The sequence below is a fragment of the Heptranchias perlo genome, unplaced genomic scaffold, assembly GCF_035084215.1.
Source record: "Heptranchias perlo isolate sHepPer1 unplaced genomic scaffold, sHepPer1.hap1 HAP1_SCAFFOLD_43, whole genome shotgun sequence".
Lineage (NCBI taxonomy): Eukaryota > Metazoa > Chordata > Chondrichthyes > Hexanchiformes > Hexanchidae > Heptranchias > Heptranchias perlo.
In genome coordinates this window covers 953,831-972,610 of record NW_027139442.1, presented here as the reverse complement: position 1 = coordinate 972,610, position 18,780 = coordinate 953,831, and the positions used below count along the sequence as shown (strand labels likewise).

General features: G+C 42.6%; 1 protein-coding gene across 1 annotated transcript; it reads right to left on the bottom strand.

Moving 5' to 3' along the window:
• Positions 1 to 530: 530 nt before the first annotated feature.
• Positions 531 to 6,653, bottom strand: LOC137312450 (probable G-protein coupled receptor 139). Its single transcript, XM_067979003.1, has 2 exons — positions 6,584 to 6,653; positions 531 to 1,429 (listed from the first exon to the last, which is right to left on the bottom strand). The coding sequence occupies exons 1-2, from the start codon at positions 6,651 to 6,653 to the stop codon at positions 531 to 533; spliced, it is 969 nt and encodes a 322-aa protein (XP_067835104.1).
• Between the last annotated feature and the right edge of the window lie 12,127 nt (positions 6,654 to 18,780).

Sequence of the window (18,780 nt, the reverse complement as noted above, 5' to 3'; positions counted from 1 at the left end):
TCAATGTACATTATTATTCAATGCTTCACATTGACCGGGTGTGGCCCATTTTCAATTGTACGTTATTTTTATTAAATGCTTTATAGTGACCACATGTGGTCCAGTGTCCAGTGGCCATCATTATTAAAAACTTCACATTGACCAGATGCTTTTTATCGTAGACATTTTTAAATTTTGTTGTATTTTAGTTAATGCGTTAATGTATTCTATTAAAAAGAAGTGCGACCCCCAGACCCTCGCTGATATTTTAATTGCCTGTATCCCAGTGCGATTAACGTTGCTTAACCCCATCAGTCAACTGGCTAACTTCCCATGTCTCGCTTTCTTGCTGTGATCACATCACCACTTTCCAATTAATTCACACTAAAATCCAACGTGCCTTCTACTGCCTAGCGATATAATTGCCCAGCTCCCTCTCAGGACAGTCAGTCTCTTTCATCCCATCACCTGCGAGTGTGGTGTTAAAGAATAGAAGAGCGGACTGGGTTGTAAAGTTACAAAAGCTGCTGCAGCTTTATATCAGTTGTTTCTTATTTGCATAATTTCCCATTCAGTGTAAACAGATATTTCACCCCATTCTTCAGCTCCTCTCTGAATTTCCTCTGTGTCAGTCCATAGATACACGTGTTGGTGCAGGAGCTGAGAAGCTGCAGCATGAATCCTGTTTGCTGATTGATGTATATCGGGTTACTGTAGTATTTGTCTGTATAAGTGTAGTTTTTCAACCGCCAACTTAAGGAATGTACAATGTACGTGGCCCAGAGTAGAATGAAATTGCCGGATAGAGTGAAGAGTAAAATCATGGATTTCTTTCGGTTCTCGGTTTCTGGATCATTGTGATTATCGGCGTTCCTCAGGAGTGCCCTGCGGGCTATATTGGACATTATAATGTGTTTGACGGTGAGAGCATTGAACAACAGGATGAAAAAGATGGGCAGTAAAGGGGTTAAAATACTGTCGAACAACTCGTACGCTGCCCAGAAGGGCGAGGTGTGATAGGCGGCGATTAAAATGCAAAAATACGGGACATTTTTAATTATAAGTTGAGGTTCGAACACAAAGTAAGGGGGAATGCTCCTCAAACAGCCCAGCACACACACTGTCCCTACAACTAGACTCGCCGTCCTCTGGGTACAATACTTTGGTTTGAGTTTCTGACAGCAAATGGCTACAAAGCGATCGAAGGTGAAAGCGACCGTGAACCAAACCGAACAGTCCAGGGCCGCAATCTTCATGACAAGTTTCAGGGCACATATGGGAGTGATGAACAAGAAATTTACTGGCAAGTAAATGTTGTTAATTCGCCTCAGTATGACTTCAATTATCAGCACCGATAGATCAGCCCATGCCATGGCAACCAGGTAGCGGGTGATGCATTTGGAGAGACCGCACTTTCCTCGGGACAAGATCACAATCGCCACCAAGTTAACTGTAAGAGAGAGAGAGAGAATGAAAGGAAATTACCACCAGACTCTCCCCAAAATAATCAATACCACAGACATCTGCAGGCTGCTTCTAGGCTCGTTGCTCTCTCTGTTAATTGTATCTGGTTCTGTACACAATAATGAACTGGGGAATTACAATCAAGGTAATTAAAATAAACAATACATCAGCAATTGATTGAAATCTTGCGGAAACTGAGCTAGATAAGAGATTAGAACACAGGGAGGGGAAAAGCAGCATAAATTTAATGATGTGGAAAGTTCCCTTAAAAGAAAAATAAAGTGAATTTCATAAGTAAGAGATTACATCAATTTAAAATAATTTGGGAATGCACCGTTATGTGGATTAAAGATAAACAAAGTCAAAAATAAATTATGAGATAGTGGTAAGGGACTAATAAAAAAACAATAAGATTAACAATGAGATTAAAGGCTGTAACAGGAGGAGAAACAAAGCAGCATAAAGCTGGGGGTAATAAATAAAGAGCAATGAAGAAAAGAATAATTCGAGATATTGGAGGAATGGGGAAATTATCAACATGCATAGAAGTTAGCACCGAGACGGATCATTCGGCTCAACCATTCAGGGTTCGGTTTGCCATCCACGCGAGCAGATCGTTCAAATCATATTTACCAACCCCGCTCTCATAATCACTTCACTGTTCAAATCATATTTCCCAACCCCGCTCTCATAATCACTTCACTGTTCAAATCATATTTACCAACTCCGCTCTCATAATCACTTCACTGTTCAAATCATATTTACCAACCCCGCTCTCATAATCACATCACTGTTCAAATCATATTTACCAACTCCGCTCTCATAATCACTTCACTGTTCAAATCATATTTACCAACCCCGCTCTCATAATCACTTCACTGTTCAAATCATATTTACCAACCCCGCTCTCATAATCACTTCACTGATCAAATCATATTTACCAACCCCGCTCTCATAATCACTTCACTGTTCAAATCATATTTACCAACCCCGCTCTCATAATCACTTCATTGTTCTACTTCATCCACCTTTACAATTTAATCTTCAAATTTAACATAACTCCTGCCTCAACACTGGAAGTGAATTCCACCAGCCTTGCTACTCTGTGTGTGGAAATGTTTCTCCTGCTCTCAGTCCTTAAATCTCTCAAAAGAAGTCATGTAAGAGATACCGAGTTCGACCCGTCGCGGGAGGTCGGAGCCACGTTACCGCCCGTAGAATGAGAAAGTATAATTGCCCATCAGTCCTGGTGAACCCAACTAGCTAAGAAGAATTCAAGTGCGGAGATGGGTGTGGTGGTGCGGGGAGCGGGGTGGTGGTGCGGGAGAGGAATGGTGGTGCGTGGTGCGGGAGAGGAATGGTGGTGCGTGGAGGCTTAGAGTGCGAGAGGCAACTCCGAATGGAGCTAGAAAGTAAAACAATGCAGAGCTGGTTTGGTGTTTTACTTTCCTTGAAGAGAGGTCAATCGAAGGAAAGGGGTTCAAACCAGTGACATTGAGCCTCAATTAATGCTGTCTCATTTCCCAGCTCTACTGTCCCGGGCTCGCTCTGATCCTCAATCAATGCTGTCTCATTTCCCAGCTCGACAGTCCCGGGCTCTCTCTGATCCTGAATCAATGCTGTCTCATTTCCCAGCTCTATAGTCCCGGGCTCTCTCTGAGCCTCAATCAATGCTCAAATCATATTTACCAACCCCGCTCTCATAATCACTTCACTGTTCAAATCATATTTACCAACCCCGCTCTCATAATCACTTCATTGTTCTACTTCATCCACCTTTACAATTTAATCTTCAAATTTAACATAACTCCTGCCTCAACACTGGAAGTGAATTCCACCAGCCTTGCTACTCTGTGTGTGGAAATGTTTCTCCTGCTCTCAGTCCTTAAATCTCTCAAAAGAAGTCATGTAAGAGATACCGAGTTCGACCCGTCGCGGGAGGTCGGAGCCACGTTACCGCCCGTAGAATGAGAAAGTATAATTGCCCATCAGTCCTGGTGAACCCAACTAGCTAAGAAGAATTCAAGTGCGGAGATGGGTGTGGTGGTGCGGGGAGCGGGGTGGTGGTGCGGGAGAGGAATGGTGGTGCGGGGAAAGGAATGGTGGTGCGGGGAGAGAAATGGTGGTGCGGTGAGAGGAATGCTGGTGCGGGGAGGGGAATGATGATGCGGGGAGAGGAATGGCGATGTGGGGAGAGGAATGGTGGTGCGGTGAGAGGGATGGTGGTGCGGGGAGAGGAATGCTGCTGCGGAGAGAGGAATGCTGGTGCGGGGAGGGGAATGGTAATGCGGGGAGTGGAATGCTGGTGCGGAGAGAGGAATGCTGGTGCGGAGAGAGGAATGGTGGTGCGGAGAGTGGTGTGCACTTCAACTTCCTTATGTTGGAAATCACACTGGAATGTGAGACAAACTCTGCAGTCGAGTGACGCACAATAGAGTGAGACTCCATACAAAATTAATGGTTCGGAGAGTTAGAGAATTTACGGCGTGGAGGCTTAGAGTGCGAGAGGCAACTCCGAATGGAGCTAGAAAGTAAAACAATGCAGAGCTGGTTTGGTGTTTTACTTTCCTTGAAGAGAGGTCAATCGAAGGAAAGGGGTTCAAACCAGTGACATTGAGCCTCAATTAATGCTGTCTCATTTCCCAGCTCTACTGTCCCGGGCTCGCTCTGATCCTCAATCAATGCTGTCTCATTTCCCAGCTCGACAGTCCCGGGCTCTCTCTGATCCTGAATCAATGCTGTCTCATTTCCCAGCTCTATAGTCCCGGGCTCTCTCTGAGCCTCAATCAATGCTGTCTCATTTCCCAGCTCTACTGTTCCGGGCTCTCTCTGAGCCTCAATCAATGCAGTCTCATTTCCCAGCTCTATAGTCCCGGGCTCTCTCTGAGCCTCAATCAATGCTGTCTCATTTCCCAGCTCTACTGTTCCGGGCTCTCTCTGAGCCTCAATCAATGCTGTCTCATTTCCCAGCTCTACTGTTCCGGGCTCTCTCTGAGCCTCAATCAATGCAGTCTCATTTCCCAGCTCTATAGTCCCGGGCTCTCTCTGAGCCTCAATCAATGCTGTCTCATTTCCCAGCTCTACTGTTCCGGGCTCTCTCTGAGCCTCAATCAATGCTGTCTCATTTCCCAGCTTTACACTCCCGGGCTCTCTCTGAGCCTCAATCAATGCTGTCTCATTACCCAGCTCTATTGTCCCGGGCTCTCTCTGAGTCTCAATCAATGCTGTCTTATTTCCCAGCTCTACAGTCCCGGGCTCTCTCTGAGTCTCAATCAATGCTGTCTCATTTCCCAGCTCTACTGTCCCGGGCTCTCTCTGAGCCTCAATCAATGCTGTCTTAATTCCCAGCTCTGTTGGATGCTGAGAGCCCAAACACACTGATGGAGATTGACACTCGGCAGCACACGAATTATTTCCCCAATAATTAGGAAAGTCTGGGAATTGCGAGTCTTGAATCCACATTGCTCATCACGCATTAATTCCGTTGACACAGTGTCCAGAGTTTTCCATCCAGTTTGCAATCCTTATACAGAGTATTCAGATTTTACACAAATCCACTTGATTCGGTTGGACCGGTCTGTTCAGAAACCAAACAATATCCTACAAAGCCCTTGCCGAGCCGCCATCAATAATCAATGGAAACGCCGTCTGTTTGCTGTATAATTATATTTTTTAAAATGGATTTATTATTGTTGGTACATTTCCCATTGTTTGGCCATCCCATCTATTAGAAACAGTTAATTTTCTCGTTGCAACACTGACGCATACTGACCACAGAGTGTTACCTAACATCCAATAGAATTCCTAACTAGGGGACCTCTGGGAACCGTGGTCACCATCATTGGAACATAGGAACAGGAGTAGGCCATTTCGACCGTCGAGTCTGTTCCGCTATTCAATGAGATCATGGCTGATCTGATCTGTGACCTAACTCCATATGCCCGCTTCAGTCCCATATCTCTTAACAACTTCGATGAACAAAAATCCATCAATCTCAGATTTAAAATTGACAATTGAGCTAGCACCAACTGCCGTTTGTGGAAGAGAGTTCCAAACTTCGACCACCCGCTCCTGGAGGCCCTGGCTCAAATTTATAGGCTATGTCCCCTAGTCCTAGATTCTCCAACCAGCGGAAATAATTTATCTCTATCTACCCTATCAGTGCCCCTTAATATCTTGAAAACTTTGATCAAATCACCCCTTAATCTTCTAAATTCCAGGGAATACAAGCCTAGTTTGTGCAATATCTCCTCGTCATTTAACACGTGGACTCCAGATATCATTCTAGCAAATCCACGCTGCACTCCCTCCAAGGCCAATATATCCTTCCTAAGGTGCGGTGCCCAGATCTGAACAGAGTATTCCAGGTCTGGCCTGAACACGGCCTTGTATAGCTGTAGTTTATCTTCTACCCCATTATATTCTCGTCTTCTAGATATAAAGGCTACCATTCCATTAGCCGTTTTCATTATTTTCTGTACCTGTCCATGACATTTTGATGATCTATGTACATGAACCCCTAAGTCTCTTTGGAACTCCACTGTTTTGAGCTTTTCATCATTTACAAAGTACTCTGATCTATTCATTTGAGGTCCAAAGTGGATAACCTCATACTTGCCGACATTGAAATCCATTTGCCACAGATTTGCCCATTCACTTATTCTGTCTGATGCCTGTATCTCCAGCGCATAGTACTGGGGAATAATGCGCCATTATTTCTCGGGTTGAAAATTCAAATCAATTCATATTTTATCTTGAAATCCTATTAAGTAGACAATAAAAATATTGTACAATGAACGGAATAGGCGACTACGAAGGCATATGATCATAGAATCACAGAATATTACAGCACAGAAGGAGGCCATTCCGCCCATCGTGCCTGTGCCTGCTCCTTGAAAGAGCAATCCAATGACCCTTGCTTTATGCAATTATCTCTTTCTCTCTGTCTCTCTCGCTCTTTCTCTCCAACTATGTCCCTGACAGACATACTCTCCATCTCTGTCTCTCTTTACATTAATCCGTGTTATATATGTATTATATCAATCAAAACATATCGATACCAATATGTTACAGGGCAAGACAAGCAATTGGAGCAGCAACAGTTACAATGGTTTACACGGTGACTGGTCGATTTCCTTACCCGTAATACCAACGGCTGCGAGAACGGGGTAGTAAATACGTTCTATTTGAAAGATGACTGGATAGTCCATGTTCAGTGTGAAGGAGCGATGTCCGCGGCGCAGGACACGAGGTTCTGACTGAAAAGTGTCAATTCATTCAAAGGATCCCTTACTAATACCAGAGGGGATCCTCCTCCGGGAAAATTAGTCGGAGAGCACCAACAGAGATATTAGTCACATTCAGTTAAACAAACAGATTTAATCAACCATTCTCCCCAAAGCTTCATTATGCAACAGAATCTATTTGAAGTGATATTTTCAAACAATTAGAATCATAGAATCACAGAATTGTTACAACACAGAAGGAGGCCATTCGGCCCATCAAGCCTGTGCAGGCTCTTTGTAAGAGCAATCCAGTTAGTCCCGATCCCCTGCTCTTTCCCCTTGGCCAACAAAATTGTTCTCTTCACATATTTATCCAATTTCTGGTTGAAAGCCCCGATTGAATCTGCATCCACCCCCTTTCCGGCAGCGCATTCCAGATCATAACTAATCTCGACATAAATAAGTTTCTCCCCATGTCGCCTTTGGTTCTTTTGCCAACCTCTGTCCTTTGGTTCGCGAACATTCGGCCAATTGGAAAAGTTTTTCTTTATTTACATTATCTAAACCAGTCATGATTTTGACGACTTCTATCATATCTCCTCTTAGCCTTCTCTGCTCTAAGGAGAACAATACCAGCTTCTCCAGTCTATCCACCTAACTGAAGTCCCTCATCCTCGGAAACATTCTAGTAAATCTTTTCTGCACCCTCGATAAGGCTTTCACATCCTTCCTAAAGTGCGGTGCCCAGAATTGGACACCATTCTCCAGTTGTGGCTGAACCAGTGTCTCATAAAAGTTCAACATAACTTCCTTGCTTTTGTTCTCCATGCCTCTACTTATAAAGCCCAGGATCCTGTAAGCATTCTTAACCGCTTTCTCAACCTGTTCTGCCGCTTTAAAGATTTGTGCACTTATATTAGCCGATCTCTCTGTTCCTGCACCCCCTTTAGAATTGTACGATTTTGCTTATATTGCTTCTTCTCGATCTTCCTGCAAAATTTTATCAGATCACACATTTCTACATTAAATATCATCTGCTATGTGTCTGCCCATTCCATCAGCGTGCCGATGTCCTCTTGAAGTGTATTACTATACTCCTCACTGCTTATTACACTTCCAAGTTTTGTGTCATCTACAAATTCTGAAATTATGCCCTGTGCACCCATGTCCAAGTCAATTAAAATATTTCAAAAAATGCAGTGGTCCGAGTAGCGGCCCCTGGGGAACACCACTGTATACAAGACCGAAAAACAACCGTTCACCACTACTCTCTGTTTCCTGTCACTTATCCAATTTCGTATCCATGCTGCCACTGCCCATTTTACTCCATGGGCTTCAATTCTGCTGGCAAGCCTATCACGTGGAACTTTATCAAACATCTTTGTAAGTTCATATGCACAACATCAACCGCATTGCCCTCACCTACCCTTTCTGTTACTTCATCAAAAAATGCAATCAAGTTAGTTAAACACGATTTGCCTTTAACAAATCATTGCTGGCTTTCCTTTATTAATCCACGATTATCCAAGTGACCATTACTTTTGTCCTGGATTTGCGTTTGTAAAAGATTCCCCACCACGGAGGTTAAACTGACTGGCCTGTAGTTGCTGGGTTTATCCTTACCCCCTTTTTGGAACAAAAGTATAATATTTGCAATTCTCCAGTCCTCTAGCACCACTTTCGTATCTAAGGAGGATTGGAAGATTATGGCCAGCACCTTTGCAATTTTTTACTTCGCTCAACAACCTCGGATGCATCCCATCCAGACCGGGTGATTTCCCTACTTTAAAGCTTAACTGGCCTTTCAAGTACATTCTCTTCATCAATTTTCACTACATCCAGTATCTCAACGACCTCCCCTTTTACTTTTACTTTGACAGCATCTTCTTCTTTGGCAAAGACAGATGCAAAGTACTTATTTACTACTTCAGCCACGCCCTCTGCCTCCATGCGTCGATCTCCTTTTTGGTCGCTAAACGGCCCACCCATAGGAACATAGGAACATAGGAATAAAGGGACAGGAATAGGCCATTCAGCCCATCGTGCCTGCTCCGCCATTTGATAAAATCAAGGCTGATCTGTGATCTGACACGATATACCTGCCTTTGGCCCATATCCCTTAATACCTTTGGTTGCCAAAAAGCTATCTATCTCAGATTTAAATTTAGCAATTGAGCTGGTATCAATTGCCGTTTGCGGAAGAGAGTTCCAAACTTCTACCACCTTCGTGTGCAGAAAGTTTTTCTAATCTCACTCCTAAAAGGTCTGGCTCTAATTTTTATACTGTGCCCCCTACTCCGAGAATCTCCAACAAGCGGAAATAGTTTCTCTCTATCCACCCTATCCGTTCCCCTTAATATCTTATAAACTTCGATCAGATCACCCCTTAACCTTCTAAGCTCTAGAGAATACAACCCCAATTTGTGTCATCTCTCCTCGTAACTTAACCCTTGAAGTCCAGGTATCATTCTGGTAAACCTTCGTCTTACTACCGTTTACTCTTTATACGCTTATAGAAGATTATGTTGGCCGGCATCAATTCTCATACTCTCTCTTTGCCCCTCTTGTTTGTTTTCTCACTTCTCCTCTGTATTTTCTATACTCAGCCTGGTTCGCACTTGGATTAACAAACCATGCTAAAGAATAGAGATAACAAAAACGGTTAAGGAATAAGTACAGTCATAACACTGAAAATAAAGTAAAAGGAACATTTATTAAAGACGAATTTAACTACCTTCACAGCAATGTAGATAGCGTCCAAAATAAAACGGGGGAAGTATTGTCAATAATCCATAAGGCATTACCAGATATAATAGGTATAACTGAAATTTGGCTACATAATGAACAGGAGTGGCAACTAAATATTGCAGGTTATAGCTGAATCAGAAAGCAAAGGGAAATATGTCGGGAGGTGTAGTAGCTGTACTAATTAGTGATAACATAATGGCAGTAAAAAAGGGGGGAAAACTACAGAAGGATAGGAACAGAATCCGTATGGATTGGAATAAAAGATCACAAGTGATCGACCACTACATGGTGGTATACTGCAGACGATCTAATAGTGGAAAGTAGGTGGAGAAAGAAATATGTAAGTAAATGTGTGAAATGAGTAAAGGGCATCGAATAAAGGGCAGCCACAGCTGGAGTACTGTGTGCAGTTCTGGTCGCCACACTACAGGAAGGATGTGATCGCTTTGGAGAGGGTGCAGAGGAGATTCACCAGGATGTTACCAGAGCTGGAGCGCTTCAGCTATGAAGAGAGACTGGGAAGATTGGGTTTGTTTTCCTTGGAGCAGAGGAGGCTGAGGGGGGACATGATCGAGGTGTACAAAATTATGAGGGGCACAGATAGGATGGATACTAAGGAGCTTTTTCCCTTCATTGAGGGTTCTATAACAAGGGGACATAGATTCAAGGTAAAAGGCGGGAGGTTTAGAGGGGATTTGAGAAAGAACTTTTTCACCCAGAGGGTGGTTGGAGTCTGGAACTCACTGCCTGAAAGGGTTGTGGAGGCAGGAACCCTCACAACATTCAAGAAGCATTTGGATGAGCACTTGAAAAGCCATAGCATACAAGGCTACGGACCAAATGCTGGAATATGGGATTAGAGTAGACAGGGCTTGATGGCCGGCGCGGACACGATGGGCCGAAGGGCCTCAATCCGTGCCGTATAACTCTATGACTCTATGACTAATAATAATCATGGGAGATTTCAACTATCCTCAAATAAATTACCAAGAAGAGGGATAGTGGGAATGGTGAGTTTACCATGTGTGCAGTGATCCTTCCTTACCGAGTATGTAAAAAGCCCAACAAAGAGGAAGTACTGCTGGATCTAGTGATGGGAAATGAACCAGAACGGATAAGAGACTAGATAAGCATAGGCGAACATCTCGGCAATGTCCATCACAACATAAGAAGGTTTAAGATAAAGACTGAGAAGGACCGAAGCAAGAGAAAGTCCAAAGTAATACATTGGATAAAAGCTGATTTTAAGGGAATGAGAATGGAACTTGGAAAATAAACTCGAAAAGTTACTGACAAAGAAATCGAACAGCAGTGGGAAACATTTAAAGCGGTGATCAGTCGAGTCCAGGAGAAATATATCCCTCTAAAAAACAAGAACAAACTCGCCAGTAATGAAACACCATGGATGAATAAAGAAATAAGGGCAACATTGAAACTAAAGTAAAAGGCATACATTAAATAAATAGACAACATAGGAGAGGATGACAAGAGGGAATATGAAAAGTCTACAAAAGGAATTAATATATACGAATCAGGAAGGCAAAGAGACTACGAAATTAAATTATTAAGGACCGTAAAAAGTAATAGTAAATTATTCCACAGACACATAAATAACAAGAGAAAAAACAGGATAAAGATAGGGTTACTGTGGGATTCATATGATAAACTCACAAGTAATGACAGCGAAATTACAGAAATAATAAATATTTATTTGTCTCAGTATTTACCAAGGAGTTTAATATGGTGGGCATGATATTAGTAGAAGAGATCAAAAAGATATAAAGACATTTAAGATAGAAAGGGGGAGATCATTGACAAGTTAATCAACTTAGAGAGGATAAAACGCCTCGTCCGGATGGATTGCATCCAAGCATTAAAAGAAGCGAGGGAAGAGATATATACAAATACATATATGCAAAGATTCATTCGGAAAAGGGATAGCGGAAGAGGACTGGCGCACGGCTAATGATTCCTATCTGTAAAAATGGAGATAGAACCAGTCCAGAGATATATAGACCAATTAGCTTAACGTCGGTGATGGGAAAAACAAGCCATCCTTACTCAAAGATATAACAGAAAAACATCTAGAAACCGAAAATATAATAAAGAAGTGTCAGCACGGATTTCAGAAGGGAAGGTCATGCTTGACCCAAACTTATAGATTTCTTTGACCAAGTAACAGGAAGTATATTCAAGCATAATGCATTAGATGTATTATATTTAGATTTTGAAAAGGCCTTCGATAAGGTACCGCATAGTAGACTCAAGACTAAGGTCAGAGCAGGTGGCGTCAGGGGACAATTAACAGAATGGATAACAAGCTGGCTACAAAACAGAAAACAGAGAGGGCGGTTAAAGGTAGTAACATCAGACTGGCAAAGGTGGTGAGTGCTGTTCCTCGAGGACATCAGTTGTTCACGGTTTACATTTACGACTTTGACTCGGGAATCGGAAGTACAATTTCAAATTTTGCGGACGACACCAAATTGGGGGTTACATTTAATACTGAGGAGGACTGCGACAAAATACAGGAAGACATTAATAAACTTGCAGAATGGACGTAATTAGCAAATTAATTTCAATATAGATAAGTGTGAGGTCTTCCATTTGAATAGGAAGGATAGGGAGGCCATGTACTGTTTGTATAAAAAGAGTCTGAACAGGGTAAAGGAGCAGAGTGATCTGGGGGTACAGATACACAATTCACTATAAGGAGCGATACAGGTGAATAAGGCCATGAAAAAGCAAACCAGGCACTGGGCTTCATTTCTAGCGGGATAGGATTGAAAAGCGGTAAAGTTTTGTTAAACTTGCACAGACTCTTGGTTCGACCACACTTGGAGTAATGTGAACAGTTCTGGTCTCCATATTAGAAAAAGGATATAGAGGCACTGGAGAAGGTGCAAAAATATGTACTAGGATGAAACCAGTTCTGAGACGTTACACCGATCAAGGAAGATTGAGCAGGCTGCAGCTGTTTGCTCTGGAATAAAGAACACTGAAAGGTGACCTGATGGAGGTCTTTAAGATTATGAAAGGGTTTATAGGGTAGACGTAATGACGTTGTTTCCACTTGCGAGGGAGACCAGAACTAGGGTCCATAAATATAAGATTGTCACTAATAAATCCAATAGGGAATTCAGGAGAAACTTCTTTACCCAGAGAGTGTGGAACTCGCTACCATAAGGAATAGTTGAGGCGAATAGCATAGGTGCATTTAAGGGGAAGCTAGATAAACACATGAAGGAGATAGGAATAGAATGATATACCGATAGAGTTAGATGAAGTTCGGAGGGAGGAGACTCCTGCAAGCATAATCACCGGCATGGACATGTTGGGCCGAATGACCTGTTTCTGTGCTGTGCGCTCTATGTAATCTATGTAATGTTTCATGTCGACCAGGTGTGGTCCAGTGTCCAGTGTGCTTTATTATCATCTGTGTAACATTGACCAGATGTGCCACAGTGTCTAGTGTACATTATTAATAAATGCTTCACATTGATCAGATGCGATCCAGTGTGCATTATTATTCAATGCTTCTCATTGACTCGATGTGGTCCAGTGCCCAGTGGGCATTATTATTAAAAGCTTCATATTGACCAGTTGTCGCCCAGAGTCCAGTGTACATGATAATTAAACTTTTCACATTGACCAGATGTGGTCCAGTGTGCATTATTATTTAATGCGTCACCTTGGTCCGATGTGGTCCAGTAACCAGTGTGCATCATTACTAAAATCTTCACATGGACCAGACATGGTCCAGTGTCCAGTGGACATTATTATCAGAAGTTCCACGTTATCGAGATATGACCCAGTTTTCCAGTGTTCAGTAACATTAAATATTTCGCATTGACCAGTTGTGAACTAGTAGCAAGTGCACACTATTACTAAATGCTTCATATTGACCAAATGTGGCTCGGTGCCCAGTGTGCATTATTCTAAAATGGTTCACATTGACCAGATGTTGCCCACTGTCCAGTGCACATTAATAGTAAATGTTTCATTTGGACCAGATGTGACCCAGTGTACATTATTGTTAAATTATTCACATTGACAAGGCGGAACCCAGTGTCCAGTGCTCATTATTATAAAATGCTTCACATTGCCCAGTGTCCAGTGTGCATTATTATTAAATGCTTCATATTGACCAGATGTTCACCAGTACCCAGTGTATATTATTAAATGATTCAGATTGACCAGATGTGGTCCAGTATCCAGTGCGCATCATCACTAAATACTTCACATTGACATGATGTTGGCCAGTGCGCGTTATTATTAACTGCTTCACACTGACATGATGTAGCTCAGATTCCAGTGTGCATAACCATTAAATGATTCACAGTGCCCAGGTGTGTTGCAGTGTCCAGTTCGTATGATGATTGAATGTATCACATTGACCAGATGTGGCCAAAAAGCCAGTGCACGTTATTGATAAATACTTCACGTTAAAGAGATGGCACCCAGTGTCCAGTGCACATTATAATTAAATGCTTCACATTGACCAGGCGTGGCCCAGTGTCGAGCGTGCATTATTATTAAATGCTTCACATTGAGCAGATGTTGGCCAGTCTGCATTTTTATTATTAAATGCTTCACATTAACAAGATGTGTTTCAGTGTCCTGTTACATTATTATTAAGTGCTTCACAGTGCCCAGATGCAGCCCAGTGTCCAGTTCGCATTATTATAGAATGGTTCACTTTGACCAAATGTGGCCTTGTGTCAAGGGCACATTCTTGTTAAATAGATCACATTGAGCAGATTACAGCCAGTGGTCAGTGTGCATTAGGATTAAATGCTTCACATTTACCAGATGTGACACATTGTCCAGTGTGCATAATTATTAAATGCTTCATAGTGACCAGATATGGCACATGTCCACTGTGCATTCTTACTCGATGCCTCACAGTGACCAGATGCGTCCCATTGTCCTGTGTGCAGTATTATTAAATGCTTCATATTGACCGACTGTGTTCCCCTATGCATTATTTTTAAATAGCTCACATTGCCCGAACGTGGTCCAGTGTACGTTTTCATTAAATTCTTCACATTTACCAGATGTGGTCCAGTGTCCAGTGTGCATTATTATTAAACGGTTCACATTGACCCGATGTGATTCAGTGTCCAGTGTAGATTATAGGAACTAGGAATGTAGGGGCAGGAGTAGGCCATTTAGCACCTCGAGCCTGTTCCGCCATTCACGAGTGTCATGGCTGATCGGGGGCCTAATTCCATATACCCGCGTTAACCCCAAATCCCTTAAAATCGTCATTAAATGATCTTTGCAAAAGCGCAGAGCTCGAGCACAAAGGATGGTAAAGAGCGATAGTGAACCTCCAAGAGAGTGAATTGATAACAGAGAGTGGACTTTCAACTGGGAATTTGGTGAGTGTGGGAATGGATAACAGGGTGAAGTCTTTCAACTGGGAATTTGGTGAGCGTGGGAATTGATAACAGAGTGGGGACTTTTAACTGGGAATTGGTGAGTGTGGGAATTGATAACAGAGTGAGGACTTTTAACTGGGAATTTGGTGAGTGTGGGAATTGATAACAGAGTGAAGACTTTCAACTGGGAATTTGGTGAGTGTGGGAATTGATAACAGAGTGAAGACTTTCAACTGGGAATTTGGTGAGCGTGGGAATTGATAACACAATGGGGACTTTTAAGTGGGAATTGGTGAGTGTGGGAATTGATAACAGAGTGAGGACTTTCAACTGGGAATTTGTTGAGTTTGGGAATTGATAACAGAGTGGGGACTTTCCACTGGGAAGTTGATGAGTGTGTGCAGAGGGGAAAGGAGCTCCCTCGCATATCAAACCAAGGGTCTGTAATCTAATTTATCAAACATAAAACATTGAAAACTTAAATACCCAGAGTCTTTGTTCAGAGCCTTTGAGTTGGAATGGGAATTATAGACACTCCAATACATAATGGAGAGGTGGGGCGGGGGTGCGGGAAATACAAGGATGCCCCGCAGACACTGGTCCTATCCAACAGGTAAGAGGTACTTGATACCTGTGATGATTAGGATGAAGGCTGCAGGGAGGATTCCCAGATTCCTAACCATGCCACCGTGGACCGTGTGGCCGTCCAGGCTGGAGAAGATCAGAACAGAAAGGTTCTCGTCGTGGGGATTCTATAATTATGGAGATAGAGAGCGACCCCTGCAGTCGCGACCTACAGTCCAGGAGGGTGTGTTGCCTACCTGGTGCAGCTGTAAAGGGCATCTCGGAGCAACTAGCGAGTAACTTGGCCAAATATGATTTAGTGTGCAGTGTACATTATTATTAAGTGCTTCACATCGACCAGAGGTGGTCCAGTGCCCACTGTACACTATTAAAGATTTCAAATTTACCAGATGTCGCCCAGTGTGCAGTGTATATTAAAAGTTTCATACTGAACTGATGTGAGCCAGTGCCCACTCAGCATTATCAATAAATGCTTCACATTGACCGGATATGCCCAGTGTCCTGTGTGTATTTCTATTGTCTGGAACGAGCTGCCAGAGGCAGTAGTAGAGGCGGGTACAATTTTGTCTTTTAAAAAGCATTTGGACAGTTACATGGGGAAGATGGGTATCGAGGGATATGGGCCAAGTGCAGGCAATTGGGACTAGCTTAGTGGTATAAACTGGGCGACATGGACATGTTGGGCCGAAGGGCCTGTTTCCATGTTGTAACTTCTATGATTCTATGATTCTATGATTCTATGATTAATAAATGCTACACGTTGACCAGACGTGACCCAGTGTCCAGTGTGTATTGTTATTAAATGTTTTACAGTGACCAGATGTGGTCCAGTGTCCAGAGTGCAATAGTAATAAATGCTTCACTGTGAACAGATGAGGCCCATTGTCCAGTGTGCATTATTATAACATGCATCACATTGAGCAGATGTGACCCGGTGTGCATTATTATTAACTGTTTCACATTGAACAGGTGTGGTGCAGTGTCCAGTGTGCATTATTATTAAATGTTTCACATTTACCATATGTGGCACAGCATCCAATGCATATTATTTAATGCTTGACATTGACTAGATGTCGTCCAGTGTTCAGTGTGCATTCTTAGTGAATACTTCACATTGACCAGATGTGGTGCCGTGTACATTATTATTAAATGCTTCACATTGATCAAATGGGGTCCAGCGCACACTATTATTGATTGCTTCCCAGTGACCAGATGTGCACCAGTGTCCAGTTTGCATTATTTTTGAATGCTTCGCACTGACCAGCTATGACCTATTGCCCAGTGCTCATTATTGTTGATTTGTTCACATTGTCCACATATGACCCAGTGTGCAATGCACATAATTATAGAATGTTTCACATTGCCCAGAAGTGATCCAGTGTCCAGTGCACATTATTATTCAATGTCTCACATTGGCTAGATGTGGTACAGTGTCCAGTACATTATCATGAAATGCTTCATGCTGACTAGGTGTGACCCAGTGTCCAGTGCACATTATTATAAAATGATTTACATTGACCAGATATAGTCCAAGGACCATTATTATTAAATGCTTCACATTGACCAGATGTGGTCCAGGGACCATTATTATTAAATGATTCACATTGATCAGACGTGATTCAGTGTCCAGTGTAAATTATTATTAAATGCTTCACATTGACCTATTGAATATTTTACATATGTTTTGATTTTGTTGTATTTTAGTTAATGTGCAAATGTTTTCTCTTAAAAATGAGTGCGAGGTGCAGACCTGCGCTGCTACTTTAAGGCAGGGAATTGGCTGTATCCCGCTGGCATTAAATCTACATAATCCCAAATGTCAACTGGCTAACTTCATTTCTCGCTTCCTTGCTGTGCACATGCTATCACTTTCCACATTGCTCACTTAGTCCACGTCAAAATCCAACTTGCCTTCTTCTGCCCATCTATATGATTGACCAAACCCTCTCAAGACAGTCAGTCTCTTACTTCCCATCACCTGCCAGCGTGGTGTTATGGAATAGAAGAGGGGACTGGGTTGTAAATCTACAAAACCTGTTGCAGTTTTATGTCAGTTGTTTGTTATTTACATCATTTCCCATTCAGTGTAAACAGATATTTCACCCCATTCTTCAGCTCCTGTCTGAATTTCCTCTGTGTCAGTCCATAGATACACGTGTTGGTGCAGGAGCTGAGAAGCTGCAGCATGTATCCCGTTTGTTGATTGATGTATATCGGGTTACTATAATATTTGTCTGTATAATTGTAGTTTTTCACCCGCCGACTTAAGGAATGTACAACGTATGTGACCCAGAGTAGAATGAAATTGCCGGGTAGAGTGAAGAGAAAAATCATGGATTTCATTCGGTTCTCGTCCTCTGGATCATTGTGATTATCGACATTCCTCAGGAATGTCCTGCGGACGATATTGGACATTATAATGTTTTTGACGGTGAGAGCATTGAACAACAGGATGAAGAGGATTGGCAGTAAAGGGGTTAAAGTGCTATCGAACCACTCGTACGCCGCCCACAAGGGCGAGGTATGATAGGCATATGTTAAAATGCAAAATTACGGGACATTGTTAATTATAAGTTGGGGTTCGTACACAAAGTAAAAGGGAATGCTCCTCAAACAGCCCAGCACACAGACTGTCCCTACAACCATGCTTGCCGTCCTCTGGGTGCAAAACTTTGGTTTGAGATTCTGACAGCAAATGACTACAAAGCGATCGAAGGTGAAAGCGACCGTGAACCAAACCGAGCAGTCCAGTGCCGCAATCTTCATGACAAGTTTCAGGGCGCATATGGAAGTGATGAACAAGAAATTAGGGGCAAGTCGATGTTGTTAATTCGCTTCAGTATGACTTAGAATCATAGAATCATAGAAGTTACAACATGGAAACAGGCCCTTCGGCCCAACATGTCCATGTCGCCCAGTTTATACCACTAAGCTAGTCCCAATTGCCTGCACTTGGCCCATATCCCTCGATACCCATCTTCCCCATGTAACTGTCCAAATGCTTTTTAAAAGACAAAATTGTACCCGCCTCTACTACTGCCTCTGGCAGCTCGTTCCAGACACTCACCACCCTTTGAGTGAAAAAATTGCCCCTCTGGATCCTTTTGTATCTCTCCCCTCTCACCTTAAATCTGTGCCCCCTCGTTATAGACTCCCCTACCTTTGGGAAAAGATTTTGACTATCGACCTTATCTATGCCCCTCATTATTTTATAGACTTCTATAAGATCACCCCTTAACCTCCTACTCTCCAGGGAATAAAGTCCCAGTCTGTCTAACCTCTCCCTGTAAGTCAAACCATCAAGTCCCGGTAGCATCCTAGTAAATCTTTTCTGCACTCTTTCTAGTTTAATAATATCCTTTCTATAATAGGGTGACCAGAACTGTACACAGTAC

What these genes read in the sequence shown, in the direction of transcription:
- LOC137312450 (XM_067979003.1), bottom strand. Translation starts at nt 6,653, where the DNA reads ATGGACTATCCAGTCATCTTTCAAATAGAACGTATTTACTACCCCGTT. An exon ending in CGCAGCCGTTGGTATTACGG is followed by an intron (nt 1,430 to 6,583) that starts GTAAGGAAATCG and finishes TCTCTCTTACAG; the next exon opens with TTAACTTGGTGGCGATTGTG.